The sequence below is a fragment of the Panthera leo genome, chromosome A3 (genome assembly GCF_018350215.1).
Source record: "Panthera leo isolate Ple1 chromosome A3, P.leo_Ple1_pat1.1, whole genome shotgun sequence".
NCBI classification, from domain to species: domain Eukaryota; kingdom Metazoa; phylum Chordata; class Mammalia; order Carnivora; family Felidae; genus Panthera; species Panthera leo.
Genome location: NC_056681.1, coordinates 118,718,520 through 118,738,732, shown reverse-complemented (window position 1 = coordinate 118,738,732; position 20,213 = coordinate 118,718,520). Strand labels below are relative to the sequence as shown.

Genomic DNA, 20,213 nt, shown 5'->3' with positions numbered 1-20,213 from the left:
AAACGCCCAAGTGAATCCCAATGAACATCATCCCACCAATGAATTGAGGTTGATGGATTCCAGATTGATGTCTACTCTATGGTGCTTCCCGCCCCCCCCCCCCCACAACCACCACCATCACTTAGTCACCCACCGTAGATTCGAAAGGCATACTCGATCTTCAGGCTGGGGCAAGCCTGCTCGCTGAAAACAGATGCCATACCCAGGACATCCTCAAAGGAGAACACATCATTGTGGGAGAACACTTTGCAGATTCGGTCTCTGAAAGGGTTGACCTGCAGGGAAGGAGGAAGAGGAGTGAGGAGGCCTGTCGGGATCAGGTTCATGCCTCCCTGGCCCTCACATATCTATCACAAGCACAGCAAATTCCACTTTAGCACCGTCCTCCACTTTCTGTTTGCCTAATTCATTTCCACTTACCTGGGCTCCTTTCCCCCAGTTGCTCAGTGGCCCAGTCCTGGCTGTTCTAAACTCTCCTTACCTGCTGCCAGGTCTTATCAGATCCCAACTTTGCTGTAGTGTTCTAAAAGGACCCCGATCCCTCCCCTCAACCGACCCAGATTCTTTTTCCTTAGATGCACCTCAGCCAAGAAAGCTATTTGATTCTTTCTGTGAGTTCACATAGTAGATCTGAACGGCCAACTGTGCCCAATTTTTAATTAGTTGAAACAAATCTCTGGTTGATTGTTCTAGTCACTGACAAGATACCTCTTCAAGGCTCCAAGCTGCATGCAAATGGATTAGTTCCTCTGCCTCAAGCACCCAAAGGGCCTATTACCTCCCTCAAGGACAGTTGAGCCCCAGCCCCAGCCTGTATGCTTGTTGAACTCTCCTTAGGGTTTTCCCAGCAACAGCTAATGCGTATCCATCTGGTTTTGATTTCCCCATTTACAACACATGAAAATTTCTTTTTCATTTCTTTTGAACTGAGCTACACGTTGAAATCTATGGTTTAGGGGCCCCTGGGTGGCTCAGTCGGTGAAGCATCTGACTTCGGCTCAGGTCATGATCTCACGGTTTGTGAGTTCGAGCCCCGCGTCGGGCTCTGTGCTGACAGCCCGGAGCCTGGAGCCTGCTTCTGTTTCCGGGTCTCCCTCTCTCTCTGCCCCTCCCCCATTCACTCTGTCTCTCTCTGCCTTTCAAAAATGAATGAATGTAAAAAAAAATCTATGGTTTAGTTTTATTTGATATTCCTATGTATTCGAGATGAGAGGGAGAACATTCTGTGTCACCTCAGGTGGCCATGTAGCTCTCAAGCTTTTGTGAGCAAGCGAGGTATCTAAAGTCCTTGTTAAGAACATGAATTGTGAGCTCCCACCCTCAGATATCCCATTTTAGAAAGCCTGGGATGTAGCCCAGCATTATGGATGGATTGTGTCTTCCCCTAAATGTGTATGTTGAAGTCTTAACCCCCAGTATCTCAGAAAGTCACCTCACTTGGAAACGGGGTCTTATAGATATAATTAGTTAAGATGAGGGCATATGAACTAGGGTGGGCCCCTAATCCAATATGACTTGTGTCCTCAGTAAAAGGGGAAATTTGGACACAGAGACACACACTGGAGGAGACCACCATGTGCAGAGGAAGGCAGATATTGGGGTGAGGCATCTCACCCCAATCTCAGATATTGGGGTGAGTCAAGGAATGCCGGACATTGCCAGCACGCCACCAGAAGTTAGGAGAAAGGCATGGGACAGATTTTTCCTCACAGTCCTCTGAAAAAACACACGCTGCAGACACTTTGATCTCAGCCTTCTAGCCTCTAGAACTGGGAGACAATAAACTTCTATTGTTTAAGCCACACAGTTGTGGTACTTTGTCACGGCAGCTTTAGCAAACTACCGTATCTAGGAAAATGCGTTGTGAATAAGGTCCCTAGGTGACAGGGTTAGTCTCACATGTATATACATGCATATGTCCCAGGAGCGACCAGGGGCCAGGAGAATCCCGGCTACCTTGCTAGAACCTCCAAACAAACTCCTGCAGTGTCTGCTTCCTTCACCCTTTCACTTCAACACCCCCACTCCCTGAAAAGCTTATTGTGATGGCCTCAGATGGATGCCGATAAGGGCTCTCCACTGTGATGTGTTCCAGGTCACGTGTATCTAGCTAAGTGGCTTCACAAATTACTTTGCCAAATTTTAACTCAATTAACTCTTGCAAATGGTGGCTTAACAAGATTCCTGCAAAGAAATGACAATCCAAGATAATTCTTATAATGCAAGTGTGGTGATCAACCAGAAAATGTCAGAGCAGAACCTCTGCTACTTAAAATACAAGTTCCTCTTTATTTGGTAGTTGAAACGGTGAGAATCCAGTCAGACAATAACTGAAGTCCCGGCTTCAGTTCTCATTTCCTGTGCTCAGACAGGGGCAAGGCAGACCAGCAAGCATTGAGCCTAAACATATATCCAGCCAGGGAGTGAGATACCAATCTTCCCTTCCCTGGGGGCCCACCTTCAGGACTTGGCTTTTCTGGGAGTGATGGGGGAGGGGAGATGGTTGCCAGGAAGCCAATCTACTCCCTCTTAGATCCACGTCACGTGACTGTTACACACACACACACACACACAAACACACACACACACACACACCTTACACCTTGTCTTATAAAGAAGATTGGGAAGGAGACGGTGTGGTAGTGGGGGAAGGGGGGAGGTAGCCAGCATAGGACATAGAACGCAATGTGCTGACTGCAAATACTTTTGGAAGATGTGGGGAAAATATTGCGGAAGATGTAGCGAAATAAGCATTAGAACAAATTTCACACTGTGGGAAGTTTGCTAAATAGTTGAAGGAAAGTACAGATGTTTCTAACATGGTTTTCCTAGATTCGGTTTCAATAATGAAATACATAAAGAACTATATTTCTGTGAGCCACTAACGGAAAGAGGCGATATTGACTGAACAGTACATTACTTCTTTAATGAAAACACCAGTGATGGGAAAAACCGTCTGAGCGCAATCACTGATGGAGTGGCTGCTCCGTGATGAAAAGGATTCTGGGTAAGGGTTCAGGGATGGCCACATGCAAAACCAATGCCCTGCAAAACTTCCTGCAGGCTACCACAGTCAAGAGGTTAAGTCTGGGAGTACACAAAATGCTACAGGATGCATCGGTGTGGTTCGTTTTTTTGAAAAGAGTTTGAAACACAGTAAAACATACACAGTGATTTGTGATCAGAAGGGAAGTGGCTTTGAAAATCTTTTGAACCACATAGAGGTTTGCTGGCCATCTCCTGGCAGAACACTTAAAATAGCCATCAAACTTTAAGAGGAATTATATGTGTTTCTTGTACAAAAAGGCAAACATTCCAAATTCGCTGAGCGTTTTATGATGACAAGGGATTGTTGGCAGATATCCACCGAAAAATGAGCTCAAATTCTTCTGAATCTTCAAGGTAGAGGTGACTCATTTTAACAGTGAGTGAGAAAAGTCCTTGCTTTTCCAAAAAAACTCCTGCTTTGGAGAGAATGTTTTGAACATCAGATTTTTGTTGTGGAAAACATGTGGAGTCACCTAAAATAATGCTTCTATCTGTGTACTTGAACATATTAGAAACAGACTTTTCTAATCTGTTTGAAAACCATCCAAATGGAAAGTGTCAGTGGATTTCGGGTCCATTTGTTAAAAATATAAAAATGCAATGTTTTCCAATTAGCTTCTAAGAGCCACTGACTGGCATAAGGGAAGATGGACATCTACTAGCTTAATTTCAATAAAAGGCCTTTAATTGGTGGATGGGATTGAAAATGAGTGCCATAATTTAATACAGGCGGCCGATGATACATTTCTTCTCTTTGGATCAGCTGTGACAGCCACTAAAAATAAACTCAACTAGAACCAGACCCCCAAATGATTCCATCTCCAAGTGTTAAAGCAAGATTTTAAAGAATAATGAAGCTTATCCAACCACGTTGCTTGCCCTCACCCCATGATTATTAATTATAAGCAAACAATACAATTATGAGAGGAGGAAATTTTGTTGTACAAATGAAAGGGGCATTTGTTTTTAAGATATTTTATGTTTATTTCGTTGATAAAATAATTAGCTTTTAAATTTTTAAATTTTTTTATGTTTATTTTTGAGAGAGAGAGAGAGAGAGAGAGACAGAGCATGAGCGGGGGAGGGGCAGAGAGAGAGGGAGACACAGAATCCGAAGCAGGCTCCAGTCTCCGAGCTGTCGGCACAGAGCCCGACGCAGGGCTTGAATTCACAGACCACGAGATCATGACCTGAGCCCAAGTTGGACGCCCGACTGACTGAGCCATCCAGGCGCCCTTAGCTTTTAAATTTTTTGTTTTGCATGTTTCTGTTGTAACATACTGGTGTCATAGTAAAGGCATAGGGTTGGGATACACACATATTATGGGTGTGCACCCCATTTTTTAAGTGCTGGGGAGGCATGATTAAAAATGGCTAGTGATCTCTGGTCTAGTCTAATCCCCTCATAAATCATGGACGTGGAAAAGAGTCCCCAGAGTTGAAGGAGTGACTTACCCAAGGTCACTCAGCCTAGGACCCAATTCTGAGTCCAGCACTGTTTCCACTATGGGCCCCTGTGGCAAATCAACATAAAAGAAAAGGTAGCGACGAGGCAGAACATGTGACCTTTAAAACATAAACATCCTTGCAACTAGAACCTCTTAAAAGTTTTACTTTAATACAACACACACACGTACACACACACACACACACACACACACACACATTTTTGACACAGAATGCCAAAATGGAGGCTAGCCTGAAGTCAAAGTCATGGCACCTGCCTGTGAGAGCTCCACGTCTTGCCGGCTAGCCGGGAGGGGCCATGGTGGCCGTCCCGTTAGCAGCCCTGGAGGAGGACAGTGAGAGCAAACACAGTGGAGCCCACAGGAGGTGAAGCTAACAGGGAGCTGACAGGCTGGGGCGTGGTGGAGGTGCCAGAGTGAGGGGTGGGGGATGCTGTTCCAGAGAGGATGTCAGGGCAGATGACACACAGGGCCAGGCGTCACCAGAGCTGTTTCTGGGCCCTGAGGCCAACGGGTGGCTGGTACGTCCTCTGTGAGACCCGGCGGGCACCTGCCAGGAGGGTGTGCCCGGCCTGTCTCTGTTCCAGCAATGGCAGCTTCCCCCTCTCCCAGGTGCCCTGCCTGATCCCTTCCCAGGGATGATCCCAGGGCACAGACTTCCCCTGTGGCGACATGTCCTCAGCACGCCTGCAGCTCTATGCAAAGGGATGCTCTCAGTGCTGCAGGGATGGTTTCTGAGGGTCCAGAAGAGGCCCATACCTCTCCCTGCTCTCCACTCTGAGCTGAGCGCCAGTTCAGCCGGCGTCCTTGGGTCCAGCCCAGCCACCAGCAGACAGAACAGCTGGGAAGAGGCGGGAGAGGAGCAAGCCTCTTGAGTGATCATAGTTCCAGTTTACTGTGTTTCAGATTTGTGTTGCTATTACTTTAAAAGTCTGAAATCTGAACCAATGAATCTTGGGATCTATCTAGAGAATTGCAGTCTGTATTAAATTTCACACTCATTTAGAAGCCGCCAATACTCCCAAGGAGGAAGAAGATGACATTTGACAAAGCAATGCCTTCGTTTCAAGAATAACACGTACCCCAGTGCAAAGGCCTTCTGAACAAGGGAATATAAACACGTCAGCATAGAAGTTTATACAGGTAACTCAGTAGTGCGATCTCCATTGATACATGACAAAACTAAAAAAGATGAAAATAAACCCCAAATGCTGGGGATTTTTTTTTTTTGGAAACAGAAACTACAGTTTGTTGACAATAAAAAGATTGCAGTCCTTGCCAAAAAAACTAAAAATTTTTAAAAGATCTTCTCAAAGTTATTGAACAAGAGATTTGATTTGAAGATGAAAATCAGAAGGAAAATATTTGGACTTAGTTTAAAAATACCTCCTCACCATTTCTCCAAGTAGCACACAGTCAAAAGGAGCTTTTTCCCGTTGCTGGAAAAAATTCACACAAAAATACGCTAGTGACTCAACAGTGACGTCACTGATGAAGTTTTATTTTCAAGAGCTTGTTTTTTAGGGGGAAAAAAAGATCATATAGTAGTATTTCATGTAGAACTTCTCATTGCTAATTAAACTTTCTTAATTTTTCGTGTCTGTTGGTTTTGAATAAGGCTTCATTTTTGTTCATTTTGCCTGCTATCAATACTTGTTAAAAGTACCCGATGAATGTGTGTAGTTTTTAGATTTTAAACAGGTGTAAAGCATGTGTCAAGGAAGGGAGTAGAGGGAGGTGTCTGCTGGGAGGGGTACAGAAGATGCCAGTCTCTTCTGGGTCTTGTGTGGAGGCCTGAGGTTACTGACACAGACTCCTCATATCTGTGCAAGATTGGGTGAGCAAACACCAAGTCCCAGGAGAAGGGTGCAAGAAATCTTTTGTATTTTAGTGCCTTTAAAAACTTCCCTTAGGGGCATCAAAGGCGCCCGACTTTGGCTCAGGTCATGATCTCACGGTTCACAAGTTCAAGCCGCGCGTTGGGTTCTGTGCTGATGGCTCAGAGCCTGGGGCCTGCTTCGGATTCTGTGTCCCCCTCTCTCTCTGCCCCACTCTTGCTTGCGCTCTTGTCTCTCTCTGTCTTTCAAAGGTGAGTAAACATTTAAAAAAAAATTTTTTTTAGACTTCCCTCAGATAAACCATATTCATGGAGTGGCAGACTCAATATTATTAAGATATTGATTCTTCCCAAATTGATCTGCAGAGTTAATGCAATGCTAGTTAAAATCTTCCAGCTGATGTTTTTGTAGAAATTGACAAGCTGATTCTAAACTTTATATGGAAATGCAAAAGATGAATAACAGCCAAAACATTTCTGAAGAAGAGGAAGAAGGTTGAAGCACTTATATGAATCAAGATCTTGCTATAGCTTTAGTAATCAATACAGTGTGGTACTGGTACAAGGAGAGACAGACCAATGGCCATAATAAAAATTGTGGAAACAGACCCACACATATTGGGCTACTTGATTTATCACAAAGATCGCATGGCTACAGAGTGGGAGAAAGGAGAGTCTATTCAATAAGTGGCACTGGGTCGATTTCTACCTCACACCATACGCAAAAGTCAATTCCAGATTGATCATAGATCTAATGCGGAAAACCAATAGTAAAACTTGGAGACAAAAACAGGAGAACGTTTTCATAACCTTGAGGCAAAAATTCTTTCCCAATATACAAAAAGCATTAATCATGAGGGGGAAAAAAATCCATGAATTGGAGTATATTAAAATCAAGAATTTATGGTATTCAAAAGACATCATTAAAAGAGCAAAAAGGTAAGCCACAGCAAGTGATAGGTACTTCAACAGGTGACTGGATAAACAAAGTCTAGATTATCCATACATGAGACTACTTCTTAGCAATAGATAGGAGCTAACTAGTCAATTCCTGCATGTGGATTCTGTTAGTCAACTCTGTTGCATGTTGATTCGTGCAACAACGTAGACAATTCTTAGATGTGTTTTGCTAAGTAAAAGAAGTCGGATCCAAAAGACTATGCATCGTCTAAGTCCATTTGTATGACATCCGGGAAAATGCAAAACTATAGGGATGAAAAACAGATGAGTGGTTGTCAGTAGTTGGGGGAGGGGACGGAGTTAACTACAAAGGGGCCTCACAAGGAAATTTTTCAGGTGATGGAATTGTTCTGTATGGTGGTACTGCAGGGGCAGGTCCACACCCCTATGCATTTGTTTAAACCCATAGAACCATACCCCACAATGGGTGAAGTTTATAGGATGTGAACAAAAAATTTAAAAAGTTTTAAAGACCCACGATGCTAGTAAACCTAGAATGACATGGAGACCACGATAAGTGAAAGTAACTGTATTACAAGTGTATGACAAAACCTCACCAAAAGGAATTGGGAGGGAGGGGCTGACCAGATGACTTCGGGAAATGGTGGTTTGACTGAGTACATAAGTCTAAAAAAAAAAAAAAAATACAAACCCACAAACCAACACTGTGCTCTAGCTAGCAAATTTTTTTCACACGGGGGGAGGGTTAACCATGCGGAAACTACATGGATACTGGAGTTGAGCAAACAGGTAAATAAATAACAGATAGTAGGACCCAAGTTTCTCACTGTCAAAAGCAGTTACAAATAAGCAAGAGGGGAAGTCTGGATGTGGTGTTGGGTTAGTCAGAGAAATCAGTATGAATTCATGGGTATCGGTATATATATACATACACAGAAATAGTGGTGTGTGGTATATATGAGTTAATATACATACGTGTATTTTCTAGCTCCATCTACTAAGTAACGTTACAGTGGAGAAACCTAGAAACAACACCTTGATTACGTGTTCAAGGTTAACATTACCAGTAATAGGTCATGTTGATATTATGTCTTCCCTGATACGCTGTGATGAGAAGGGCACTTCACCTCTGTGGTATTCATTGCACAAATCCATAACCCCCGTCTAATCAAGAGAACACAGGTGACAGACCCAAGCTGAGGGAGGTTCTACTAAAACACCTGGCCAGTGCTCTCCAAAAAATCATGAAAGACAAGACTGAGAATCTGTCACAGATGAGGGAAGACTAAAGGCAGTGTGGGAGCCTGGAGTGGCTACTGGAACAGATAAAGGACATAAATGAGAAAACTGGTAAAATGTAAATAAAGTTTGTCATTAGTTAGCCATGTCCCACCAATCTTAATTTATCATTAGGGTGGAATACATACATATAGGGGAACAAAGATAAAAAGGAAACTAGGCAATCCAAAATATAGGGAGCAATAGCTTTAACTCTGAGAGAAAGAAAGAAAAAAAGGCTCTCATCCTATTATTCTATACCCAACAAAAATATCCTTCAAACTTACAGGCAAAAGACTTGTTCTTCCTAGACAAACAAAAGCAGAGAGAATTCATCCGCAGACCAGAGCTACAAAAAGATTAAAGGAAGTCCTTCAGGAAGAAGGAAAACAGCAGAAGGAAACTTGGATCTACACAAAGGAATGAAGAACACCAGAAATGATAAATATGTGAGTCAATATAAAAGAACTTTTTCTCATTTTAAATCCTTTTCAGGGCTCCTGGGTGGCTCAGTCAGTCCGACTTCGGCTCAGGTCATGATCTCACGGTTCATGAGTTCAAGCCCCGTGTCGGGCTCTGTGCTGACAGCTCGGAGCCTGGAACTGCTTCAGATTCTGTGTCTCCCTCTCTCTCTGCCCCTCCTCTGCTCATGCTCTGTCTCTCTCTCTCAAAAATAAATAAACACCATACAGAGAAAGACAGATACCATATGCTTTCACTCTTACATGGATCCTGAGAAACTTAACAGAAGACCATGGGGGAGGGGAAGGAAAAAAAAGGTTAGAGAGGGAGGGAGCCAAACCATAAGAGACTCTTAAATATAGAGAACAAACTGAGGGTTGATGGGGGGTGGGGTAGAGGGAAAGTGGGTGATGGGCACTGAGGAGGGCACCTGTTGGGATGAGCACTGGGTATTGTATGGAAACCAATTTGACAATAAATTTCATACAAATCAATAAATAAATAAACAAACAAACACCAAAAAAATATTTAAATCCTTTTCAAAGAGACATATCCATATATATAGCTAGAGATTTCAATATCCTTCTGTCAATAGTTGGTAGAACAATAGACCAAAAAATCATTAAGGATATAAAAGGCTATCAACCAACTTACGTTACTCGACATTTTACAGAGCACTCCACCTTACACAGTACAATACACATTTTTCTCAAGTGCACTTGGCACATTTACCAAGATAGATCACATTTTAGGTTATAAAGGAAGTCTCAATAAATTTTAAAAGATTTAAATCATACAGAATATGATCTCTGACCGCAACAAAATTAAATTAGAAATCAGTGACAGAAAGATATCTTGAAAACCCCCAAAGTCAAAGAAATCACAAGGGAACTCAGAAAATGATTTGATCTAAACGAAAATGAAGACACAATATATCAATACCTGTGGTATTTGGTACAAGCACTGTGTACAAGGAAATTAACAGCATTTGATGTTTATATCAGAAAATAAAGGACTTAAATATCCATGTAAATGGGATAAAAAGGCCCTTCACCCAAGAGTCGGAGTTGGTCACTGGAGGAAAAGGGAGTCAGAGATTCCAGGTCTATCAGGTGGAGCCCATTCTAACCCCGTGCTCCTGGGCTGCTTGCCCCAAGAAGGTGGCCTCTGAGGACATGAAGGAGCTTGTCACCAGAGGCAGTGCTTGGAAGCCACGGGTGGATAGAGCTTCTGGGCTGGACTGAGAATGGACAAGTTGGATGTCCCTTCACAGATGGCTTCTCTTCCTTCCATCCCATTGCCCCGAAGGAATTCCTAGATCTGGGTCTGAACCGGGTCACCCTTCAGCACGAGAGTAACTCTGCCAGCAGGTGGCAGTGTTGAGTTGAAGTTGTTCAGTCAGCTCTCAAACCCAGCACGGGTGAGCACCTACTGTGTGCAAGTCACTGATCTGGGCTGTGCCCATCTCGCAGGCAGATGGCAGGATACACATCACCACTCTGTTTTACAAAGAGAGGAGAGCCCAGGGAAGAAGAATTCACACTCCTAATTCAATGCTTTGTCTGCACCGCTGCTCTTGACTCCATTGGGTATTTAATTAATTTTTTTTCCAAGACAATATCTCAAATTCATATTTCTGCACACACAAAGCAGGTGGGGTTGGAGGCATTACCCTGAGTCCCAGGCCCCTGATAGTTGGCAGTCGGTCAGAGAACAAACCAGTAGAGCTTGAGGATATGGCTTCTCAGCTAGGGACACAAAGGCACAAAGCTCATGACCTGAACTTCAAGTCCTTGGAGCAAATGCATAAGGTGAGTCACCGCACAGTGGGCACTGAGCAAGTTCTGGGACCCCCCAAGTGATGGAGATGCCACCTCTGTCCTTTATGGGACTCAACCCAGGCACTCAAATAAGTCTGTTCAGAAACAGCGGGGGCGGGGGATAGAAGTATCTGAATCAAGTACAAGTAAAATGACAAGAGCCTGGACAGAGTAGTGTTGCTACAAGGTAGGATAGACAAAGGGCCCGGAAAGAGAAACCAGCCAGGAGACAGAGAAAGGACAGGAGCCAAGGCCACATCAGGCAGGGAGCAAGATATGGTGGGACTCTGGGGCGGGGATGAGGAAACCAGGCCAGGCAGCAGGGTCCCCTTCCTTCTCCCCATGGCCTGAAGCCCCTCCCTCCCCTTCCAGCCGGGCCAGGTTTCAGCCGGATGGATAAAAATGTTCTGTAGGAGAGAGCAACCGTGGGGCTTAACCTGGACCCTCCAGCCTCTCAAAGGCCCAGACTGGTCTGTATGATCCTCACCAGGTGGAGAGAAGCCTGACATTTCCATTTAAGGGGAGTTGGGGACAGAGAGCGTGAGGGATGGGCGATGCGCTTAGGTGAACGCACTCTTAAGTTGGCCAGGACTTTGTTTATAAAAAAGGGACAGTCTCTGCGTTTTAGATGTTCAACCTTCCTGAAGTCTAAAAACAGAGAGGCCCGTATGGGAGCTGTCTCCTAGTGACAGATGGGTTGGCAGGGACAGGCTGAGGATATGTCCTGCCGGCAGCTGGAGGCAGATCACTGGAGGAACAAACAGGGGAGAAAGGCAGTAAAAAAATGTTCAATATTATTAAACATCCATGGGACTATGTGGCTTAAACCTGGCTCAGGCCCACCAGCCCCGTCTCTCCCCAGATTTCAGGCCCACAGTTACCTGCCACTGCCCCGAGGAACCTCCCAGAAGAGCTACCTGTCACCCCAGAGGAGTTCGGGGAACTGCATTGTTTTCGGGGTGGCCCAGGGGCCTGGCATCGTGCTGTGGGGCACTCGAGGTGGGGAACGGAAGGAGCACAGGCTCCGGAGTCAGACTGACTCTAAAAAGCCAGTAGAATAATTTTGTTTGACATCTGTAAGATTTTGGTATCTTGCAGCTTCTGAGGTTTATACAATCTCAAGTGCAACTTGCCCAAGCAAGAAAGGAAAAAAAAAAAGGGGGGGAGCCAAAAAGACCAGTTGTCCCTCACTGGTTTACCAACACCTATTACAGGAAAGACGGACTTAGCCATTTTATAGATGAATGTCTATTCACATCCGTACATCCCGCCACTTCCTTTTTAACAGCTCGAGATCAACTCTGGAAGCCAAACAACACATCACATCCCTGGGTAACAAGAGCCACAACAAAACCAGCTGCGTGACTTTGGGCAGACCATGGGCCCCCTCCACCTCCCGTATGTAAAATGGGCAGAATCGTAATTTTGCTCATGGGGTTTTATAGGGATCGAATGGGCTCATGTTTGCAAAACAACTGCTCCTGGCGGGACCTCAATAAGCATTAGCTTCAATTAGTAAGCCCCCCAACTTCACCATCCCCTGCACCAGGATCGCCGGCACCCCTAGGCCCTGGCAGAGCTGAGAAAATTTTTTTGAGATAGAGAGCTGGGGAGAGGGGCAGAGGGAGAGAGAGGCAGAGACAGACTGAGAGAGAGAGAGAGAGAGAGAGAGAGAGAGAGAGAGAATCTTAAGCAGGCTCCATGCCCAGCATGGAGCCTGATGTGCGGCTCGATCACACCATCGCGAGATCGTGACCTGAGCTGAAACCAAGAGTCGGACACTTAACCACCTAGGCCACCCAGGCGCCCTTATACACTTTGAGCTCCCAAGCAAAGATGTCACCTGGGCCTACATGTTGCCCGGAGCTCACCCTGCCTGCCGATGGGGAGTGGAAACGTTAGTTCTGGCTCCAGGGGATGCCTGTGGCCCAACATTTCCTCAGGGGCACTGCTGACTGTGGCCAGAGGCCTCACCTCCGTGCGACATCTCCAGGGGACTCAAGGAAGAGCAGTCTGAGGAGAAGATGGGTGCGAGGGGGGCTGGCTAGAGACTCACCAAGATGCTTAACACACCCACTGGCTTTGCGTCTGAACCCACAGGTACCTGTCACCAGAACTTGCACTCATTACCCCATCAGAGGCTTTGTGAATCAGCTCCTGCCACAGCAGGACCCAAGACTCTGTATCTTAACAAGCTGCCCAGGTGGCTTTTATGTCGCGGATCCTTAGACTACACTAAGTGACCCTGTCAAAGTCACAGTGCTTATCAATGACAGAGGCACGACGTCAGATGCTGCCCCCCCCCCACCGTGTCCCCTCCAGGACACAGCATGCCCAGCCAACAAAGACGTGGGTGGGGATGGGGGCCAAATGGGGAAGCGGTGGGCAGCACAGGCAGCCTCCAGCCTCACCCCAGGGCAGGTGCCCAGCTGGCAAACATTTGCTTTGCACGAATACCTCACAAACTTCCTTTGCCTCCCTCTCGCTTCCCTCCGCTCCCATCCATCCCACAGGCCAGCCTCTGCAGAGGCAGGTGGGGTCCATCGCCCCCACCCCACGGGGGCCCTCCCTTATCTGAACTCTGGCCGCACATGGTCAATTCCACCCGTGACAAACTGTCGCTCCTGCAAACGTGTCCTTCAGCTGCTTTCCCTCTCACTTCCCTCTTCCAATTTCTGCCAGATTTATTTCGGAAATGTTTCCATTTACTGCCTTAGACCTTCTGATGAAAACCACTCCTCCCGGAGTACCAAATAAAGCGCTGGTGTTGAACGAACGACTCTCTAGTTCAATCCTGTAGCTTCGCTGTTTTGTTGAATTACTAAGATAATGAGAAAAAAAAAAATTGCTCTTGATACTAAAGCAGCTGGCATCTGGGGAGGGGGGGGGGTCCTGTAAGTGGGACCCTGTGCTCCAGGAGGTCTGGGTGGAGAGAGGGAGAGGGAGAAGCGGGGGCCCCAAAAGGCCCTCTAGGCTGTGGAGAGTGAGGGGGACAGATGGGAGAGAGGGTCGGGGGGGTGGGGGGGAAAGGCAATGGATGCAAATGATTCAAGATGGCACCCTTCCTGGGACCTACCTGCCCCTTCAGCAGTGCCGACCAAAATCCATACAGTGGTTGGCGTGAGTGGAGTGGAAATCAGTGAAGAGGTCAAGGATTTTGTTGGGTAAATAAGAAGCGAAGCACATGTGCAGGGAGACGGAAGGAGAAGGGACATAAGCATAAAGGGAGACATCAGAGCCCTTCTTTGTCCTTGCAAGCCCTCTTCTTCCAAGAAGAAAGAGGAGGAGGAGGAGGAGGAGGGGAAGGGGAAGACGAGGAGGGAGAAGAGGAAGAGAAGAATGGGGGGGGGGGCTCTGCTCTCTCACAGGGCATCGTATCAGAGGGAAGGTGGCTCACAGCCAAGTCAGCTGGGTTTTCCGGGACAGGAAGGCCCCCAGGTACTTAGGGCTCCACTTTCTGCAATCGCAGCAGGACGGGTCCATCTACTTGAATGAGGCTGAACCGTGAGTGGCGTCAGCCTGTGGTTCAGGCTGGGAACTTAACAAGAGTTTATCCGTTTTTCTGTGGAAAATGCAAACAAAGTTCCAAAGAGCCAATATAAAAACGGCCTGTACCTGTACTTGAAGGGCACTTTGTGCAAAGCAGGACATGGTGACTGACGCAATGAGGTCACCCAGGGCAGACCAGGCCCGAGACGCTCGGGGAGCTGGCCAGAGCTGAGCTCCCCGGCTTCTCACGGGAGGGCAGGCTGCGCGTTGTTGCCCCTCGGCCCGCCCGGTTCCGGCCTGCTGTTTATAAGCAGCCTTCCTGTCTGTAAGCAGCGGGGGCTCTCAGAGTGTGGGGGCTGCTTTGCAGCTGTTTGGGGCCACCCACCCCAGGGCCCCCTGGGAACATGTTCCTCTGTGAACTCTGCAGAATGTATATCTTTGCCCGGAGACAACAGTCTCTCTTTTATCAACACATCTAAGCAACAGCAGTTGCTGTATCTCGTCACTCACTCTGCATCAACCGATAGAAACCGAAATGGGCTCGCCCCCCAGCCCGGTAGCGGCTACTCTCCCTCTGCGATGCTCAGTGATCCTTTAAACATCACAAAGTCCAAACCGAAGCGACTCAAAGGCCCTGGACCCTTTCGGTCCCTGATCGTTGGGATTATTGGCCTTTCGAAGCCCCCGACTTCCTCTCCTTCACTTTCCCCTTCATCCCGGGAACGTTACCCCAACCACAGCAGGCTGTCCTTGGCGGCTGAGGGCCCAGCCAGCACGACTCATCATTACTTAGGCATTCATTAAGTGCCTACTATGGGCCCAGACCTCTGGGCACCATGACTTATCCACATTTCCCCTTGGGCCCGCGGGGGAAACCGGTGCTCATTAAACATTTATTGCACATCACATATTGTGCCATTCACACTCACATATGTGACCCCATCTGTTCTTTACAACAATCCACGCGGTAGATATGACTAAGTTCATTGTGTAGATAAAGAAAACCCAAGAGCTGAGAGGTGGAAGAACTTAACCAAAACAAGAGGGAGAGCGGCCATCAGATCCCAGGTCCGTCTGACCCTCAAACCTGAGCCCCCTCCACGGATTGTGTCCCAGGAAGATGCTGCATCAAAATGGAAAAAATGCGCACGGAGGGGTCAGGCTCTTGGGTCGGCAGGTGGGTCCAGGCTGAGCCCCGAGCAACGTGCTGTGACTGGTGCTGGTCCTCCACCAAGGGGAGGACTGAAAAGTGTCCTGTGAGTCCTGGCATTGGGGGTGGGGGGAGGAGTGGTGGTGGCAGGACGCACTGATGCTGGGCCACAGCAAGGACGTGGAGCCCTGCCCCCGGTTCACGGCAGTGCAGAAGGAGGAGTCCCAGAGCTAGGGCCACCACATCTCAGCAGGAAATGCCGAGCAAGTCCCTGGTGCACGGCACGTCTGGGGAGGTGCTCACGCCGGACCCTCGTGGAGGATGGGGAAAATGGATAGGACCCCAACACACGCCTATCGAAAAACCACACGCAAAGCGACCTTTCCGTCAACTTGGAGAGCGGTCTCCAGGGCTCTATCTTTCACCATTGACTTGGGTTAGGGATATTTCAGAGCCCAGGTTTTACATTTATTTTGTCCCTCTTTCCCCCCTAGAGGCATAAATGTTCCTTGGTGTTGCTACTTAGTATAATTATCATTTTAATGGCTGCATAGTTCAAATTCACCAAGTGGACGGCCCTATCTCTCTCCTGCCTCCAAGGGGAACCTGGAAATCTAAACTAAGAAAATAATTCCCTAAAATGAAGAAAATAATACATGAGGATGTGTATTGCAAAATTATTTATAGTGGCAAAAAAAAAAAAAGAAAAAGAAAAAGAAAAGAAAAATCCCAGACTGGGAACCATGGTAATGTCCTGCAATGAGACAGTGGTTTAGTAAATCAGAACCCAATGCAATTATGCCACCATTAAAATGACAATTACATGAACTATGTAACAACACGGAAAAAAAAAAAAAAGCCAACATTTACGCCTAACGGTAGAAAAAGCACAAAATAAAATTGCATGCCTGTGTGTCTACAGTGATGTAAAATAGTGTGCCCAGGAGGGAAAGGTCCCAGAAGCAATGACAACTTCCGTTAGGGTGGTCGGATGCTAAGGAATTCATTTGTAGAAAACGTATGTTAATGCTGACATAGCATTTGAACATAAATAAAAAGAGAGTTAAAAAAGAACGTGTGCTTCAGAGACATTTTGCTAAGCTTAAAAACAAACTCTCCTTCCCAGGAGGTGGGAAGCAGGGGCTTTTGCTTTGCTTTCCTGCTTCCTTCTCTGCAGAGCAAGGGCTGGGTCCCCGGCCGAGCTGGACTGGGCTCCCAGACCCAGCGAGAGGGCCGGTGGATGTACTTCTCCTGCAAGGCCAGCAGGGAAGGGCCCGACTGGACTGAAAGTTCAGTGGAAGAAGGTCACTGTACCTTTCCAGATACACTGTAGAGAGCCACGGGTTGGTAACTAAGTAGATAGCATTTTTCCTGAGAATTCTATGGGATTTTATCGGCTCTCTTGGTTTGCATGACTGGGGAACCACAGTGGTCCCGGCCTCCCTTGCCCCTCAGGGTCCCTGCTGGCTCAGAGGCCTCTCTGAGGGGGAGGGGGGGTCCCCCACCTCAACTGCCTGGCCTTGCTGGGCAGCCTACCCTTACCTCCGGGATTCTCCCTGTTCCCGGAGGCCTTTTGCCGGGAATACAGAGAGCAGAAGCGGCCGGCCAGCTAGGACACTGCTTGTGCTGAGAAGCGACCGACCTGTCCCTGACCCAGAGCTGCCCACCAGCTGTTCTCCCTGACCGACCTCCTGAAAACGGGGGACATCTGAGTCCTGGGGGTGCCGGGTGAAGGAGGGGCTCTGGATCAACAGGGGCCTAGGAGCAGGATGAACTAGGTGCCTCCAGCCATCTCCAAAGAGAAGCCATTTCTACTCTTTGCCTTTTCTGCCACCTGAGAAGTGCCGTCTTGGTCTAGACATCTGCTTCAGTTCCCCCTGACGCGGGATTGGCCTGCGGGTAGCACTTCCCTCAGGCATCAGGCAGAGAGGAGGAGGGGGAAGAACCCTCTCCCAAGAGCCTGGCGGGAGCTCTGGAGGCAGGGACGTGCACGTTCAGGGGATGGAAGGACATCGATCATCTCTGCTCCTACTCTCTGCTTCAGCGTCCTAGGCAGGTGGGCCACCCCCGCCTCAAGTCTGATCCCCTTGCACTGTTTTCTGGCCAGCTCGCTCCGGGATGCCTCCAGGGACAACCAGGGACAAGGAGCTTGCCATCCAAACGAGCCTGCTCCGGCTTCTAAAAGTGTCATGTGTTCAGGGATTTTCACCTAATCCAAGTGATCCAACTCGTCCTCCACCTATATCCTCTGAGTCTTTCTTCAGGTGGGACACGCCCACTTCTTAGCTGCCTTCCCGGTGGTGGCGGCGTTTGGGGACCCTCCGACAGCCTGGTGCTAACCGGGGTTGCTGCCCCACTCCCTCAAGCCCCTGCTGCAAGGTCAGAGGGGCAAAGCCACTGCCTCCCTTCCAGAAGTTCTTCCTCTGGGGAGGCTGCCCGAGATCCTCTCCACCTTCCCAGACCATTTCGGCATCTTCACGGCCATCGTCTCATCCAGCCTTTGTAAAAGCCCTCGAGGCAGGCAGAGAAGCTATCACTACGCCCTTCAGACGGGGAAAACCCAAGTCTTACACAAACTGCAAACCCTGGTCCAGGACCGTGAACAACAAGCCCGTCAGCCTGAGACTTGTGGGCAGAGCCCCGGGGGTCGCAGCCAGTGCCTGGCACACAGGAAGGGCCCGTGGCTTCCGTAGGGGCTAAGAGGAGGGGAAGGTCCCTGGCAGGTCCCTCTGTGGTTGGGCCCGTGCTGGGCCTGGCCTTCTGCACCTGGGTGGATATGTCCCCGGCCCCAGCTGTGTGGAGCCCCAGCGGCCCACAGCTCCGGGCAGGCTGCGCAACGCCAGCCCCCACTGGCTGTCGCTCACGCCCCTGGGAAGCCTCCAGAGCGATGGGGCGTCTTGTCCCTGTGGAGGCGGCGGGAGGCCTGAGGCCTGCGGAGGGTGGAAAATCCTGGGAACCGAGCCCCAGCCAGCCCAGCCAGCACCTCATTAGGTGGCCCAAAGCTGGGAGGAGGGGGCATTTCAGGAACATTGTTGTTTATTTTTCTATTTTTAAACAAGTCTGAGGTCTCTGGGGGCACAAATGAAGTTATCAGAAAAGACATGAGGGGAATAAAGCCTCAAGCCAGCAGGCTGAGAAGGGCCCTTGGGACCAGGACTCTTGAAAAGCTGAGATGGGGTCTGTTTACCTTGTACTCCCGGACACAGGACTGGGACCAGGGTGCTGGACAAACATGTCCCCAAGCCTTCTGCGGCCCGTTCCCTTGGGTGCTGCCAGGGAATCCGGGCGCAGGCAATGCTTTTTAACTGATCCCATCAGTGTCGTCTCCACCTCGGGAAGGAAATCCGGATTCCCTTCTCACCTCAGCCTCGGGAATGGTTTTCCCAGGGGCAGGGAGCCCGGTGAGGCCACTGCCCCCATGGCACCCAGGCCCAGCCCTCACCCGGCCACCAGCTGGCTCTGTGGCCACACAGCCCCTCCACCTGCCTGACTTTCCATTTCCTCATCCGGCAGCAGGGCTGGCCACTTCTGCCTCGACCTCCAGATGCCTGTCACAGGGACAGGCAATGAGATGATGTGTCACCTGGGGAAGGCTGGCACCCTTACTTCACTGGATCCTAACACAGCCCTGACGGCCCTGGAAAGGAGACTTGGTGTTCCCATCTTATTTATTTATTGTTTTAAAGTTTATTTCTTTTGAGAGAAAGAGAGAGAGAGAGAGTTGCAGAGGGGCAGAAAGAGAGGGAGACAGAGGATCTGGAGCAGGCTCTGTGCTGACAGCAGACAGCCCGATGTGGGGCTTGAACTCACAAACCATGAGATCATGACCCAAGCCAAAGTCACCAAAGTCAGACGCTTCACCGACTGAATCGCCCAGGGGCCCCTTGGCGTTCCCATCTTAAAGGTAAGGAAGCTGAGGTTCTGAGGGTTTGTCTGAACGACTCCCCGAAGCATTCAGACCCAGGCCTGGCTGGTCCACAATGCCAAACTGCCCCTCGAGTGCTCTCAAGGGTAAGACAGCTGCTGCTCTTGGGAGCTTTGGGAGAAATCATGAATCATGGACAGAACCAGGTAAAGGCCCGAGTGGGTTTGGCTGCAGGAGACATACCTTCCAGAAGTGAGAGGTGTGGTAAGAGGCCAGGGGAGCAGAGCAGGACTTGTGGGCAACAGTCCTAGTTTGACTGGGGTTTGACCTGGAGACAACGAACAGTATCTACTTCCCAGGTCAGTGAGAGGGCCCAAAAAAAGATGTGGCACGTGAGGTGGCAGGAGAATGCTCAGACTCTGCAGATGAACCCAAAACACCTCTCCCGCCCTGCCCTGGACGACAATGTGACGTACGGGCTGAACAACCGTCACTCCTGTGAGTAGAGGGGAGTGCTATGCATGACCCCCTACCAAAGGCTCCCCACAGAGGCAGCCCTCAGCATCTCCCATCAGGACCCACTGGGGGAGGGGCTGCCCTTGGCCATCCCACAGGCTCCCTCCTCCCCCCTGCACCCCCAGCTTAGAGCCACAGGGCATCCGTGCCTCGCTCCGGCTCCGGGGTCCAGATAGAAAGCTGAGGCCAAAGTTCACCCAAGGCCAGTCAGTCAGCGGAGAAAAGAGCCACAAGTGGAACCCAGAGCCCTTCCCCCACCTCCCAGGCTTTCCTAACTGCTTGTGCAGGAGGCATTATCACCCCCATTTGGAAGATGAGGAAACTGAGGCTCCGAGGTGGACAGCGACATGGGCTCAGGGCC

At 48.8% G+C, this 20,213-nt stretch overlaps 1 protein-coding gene across 3 annotated transcripts in view; it reads right to left on the bottom strand.

Annotated features, from left to right (window-relative positions):
* The window catches only part of CIB4 (calcium and integrin binding family member 4), a 50,148-nt gene that overhangs the window by 12,094 nt on the left and 17,841 nt on the right, over positions 1-20,213 (bottom strand). For all 3 annotated transcript variants that reach the window (XM_042933473.1, XM_042933475.1, XM_042933474.1), the window contains one exon: positions 134-275. In XM_042933473.1, coding sequence (XP_042789407.1) covers positions 134-275 — 142 coding nt within the window. The remainder of the gene's footprint in view (positions 1-133; positions 276-20,213) is intronic.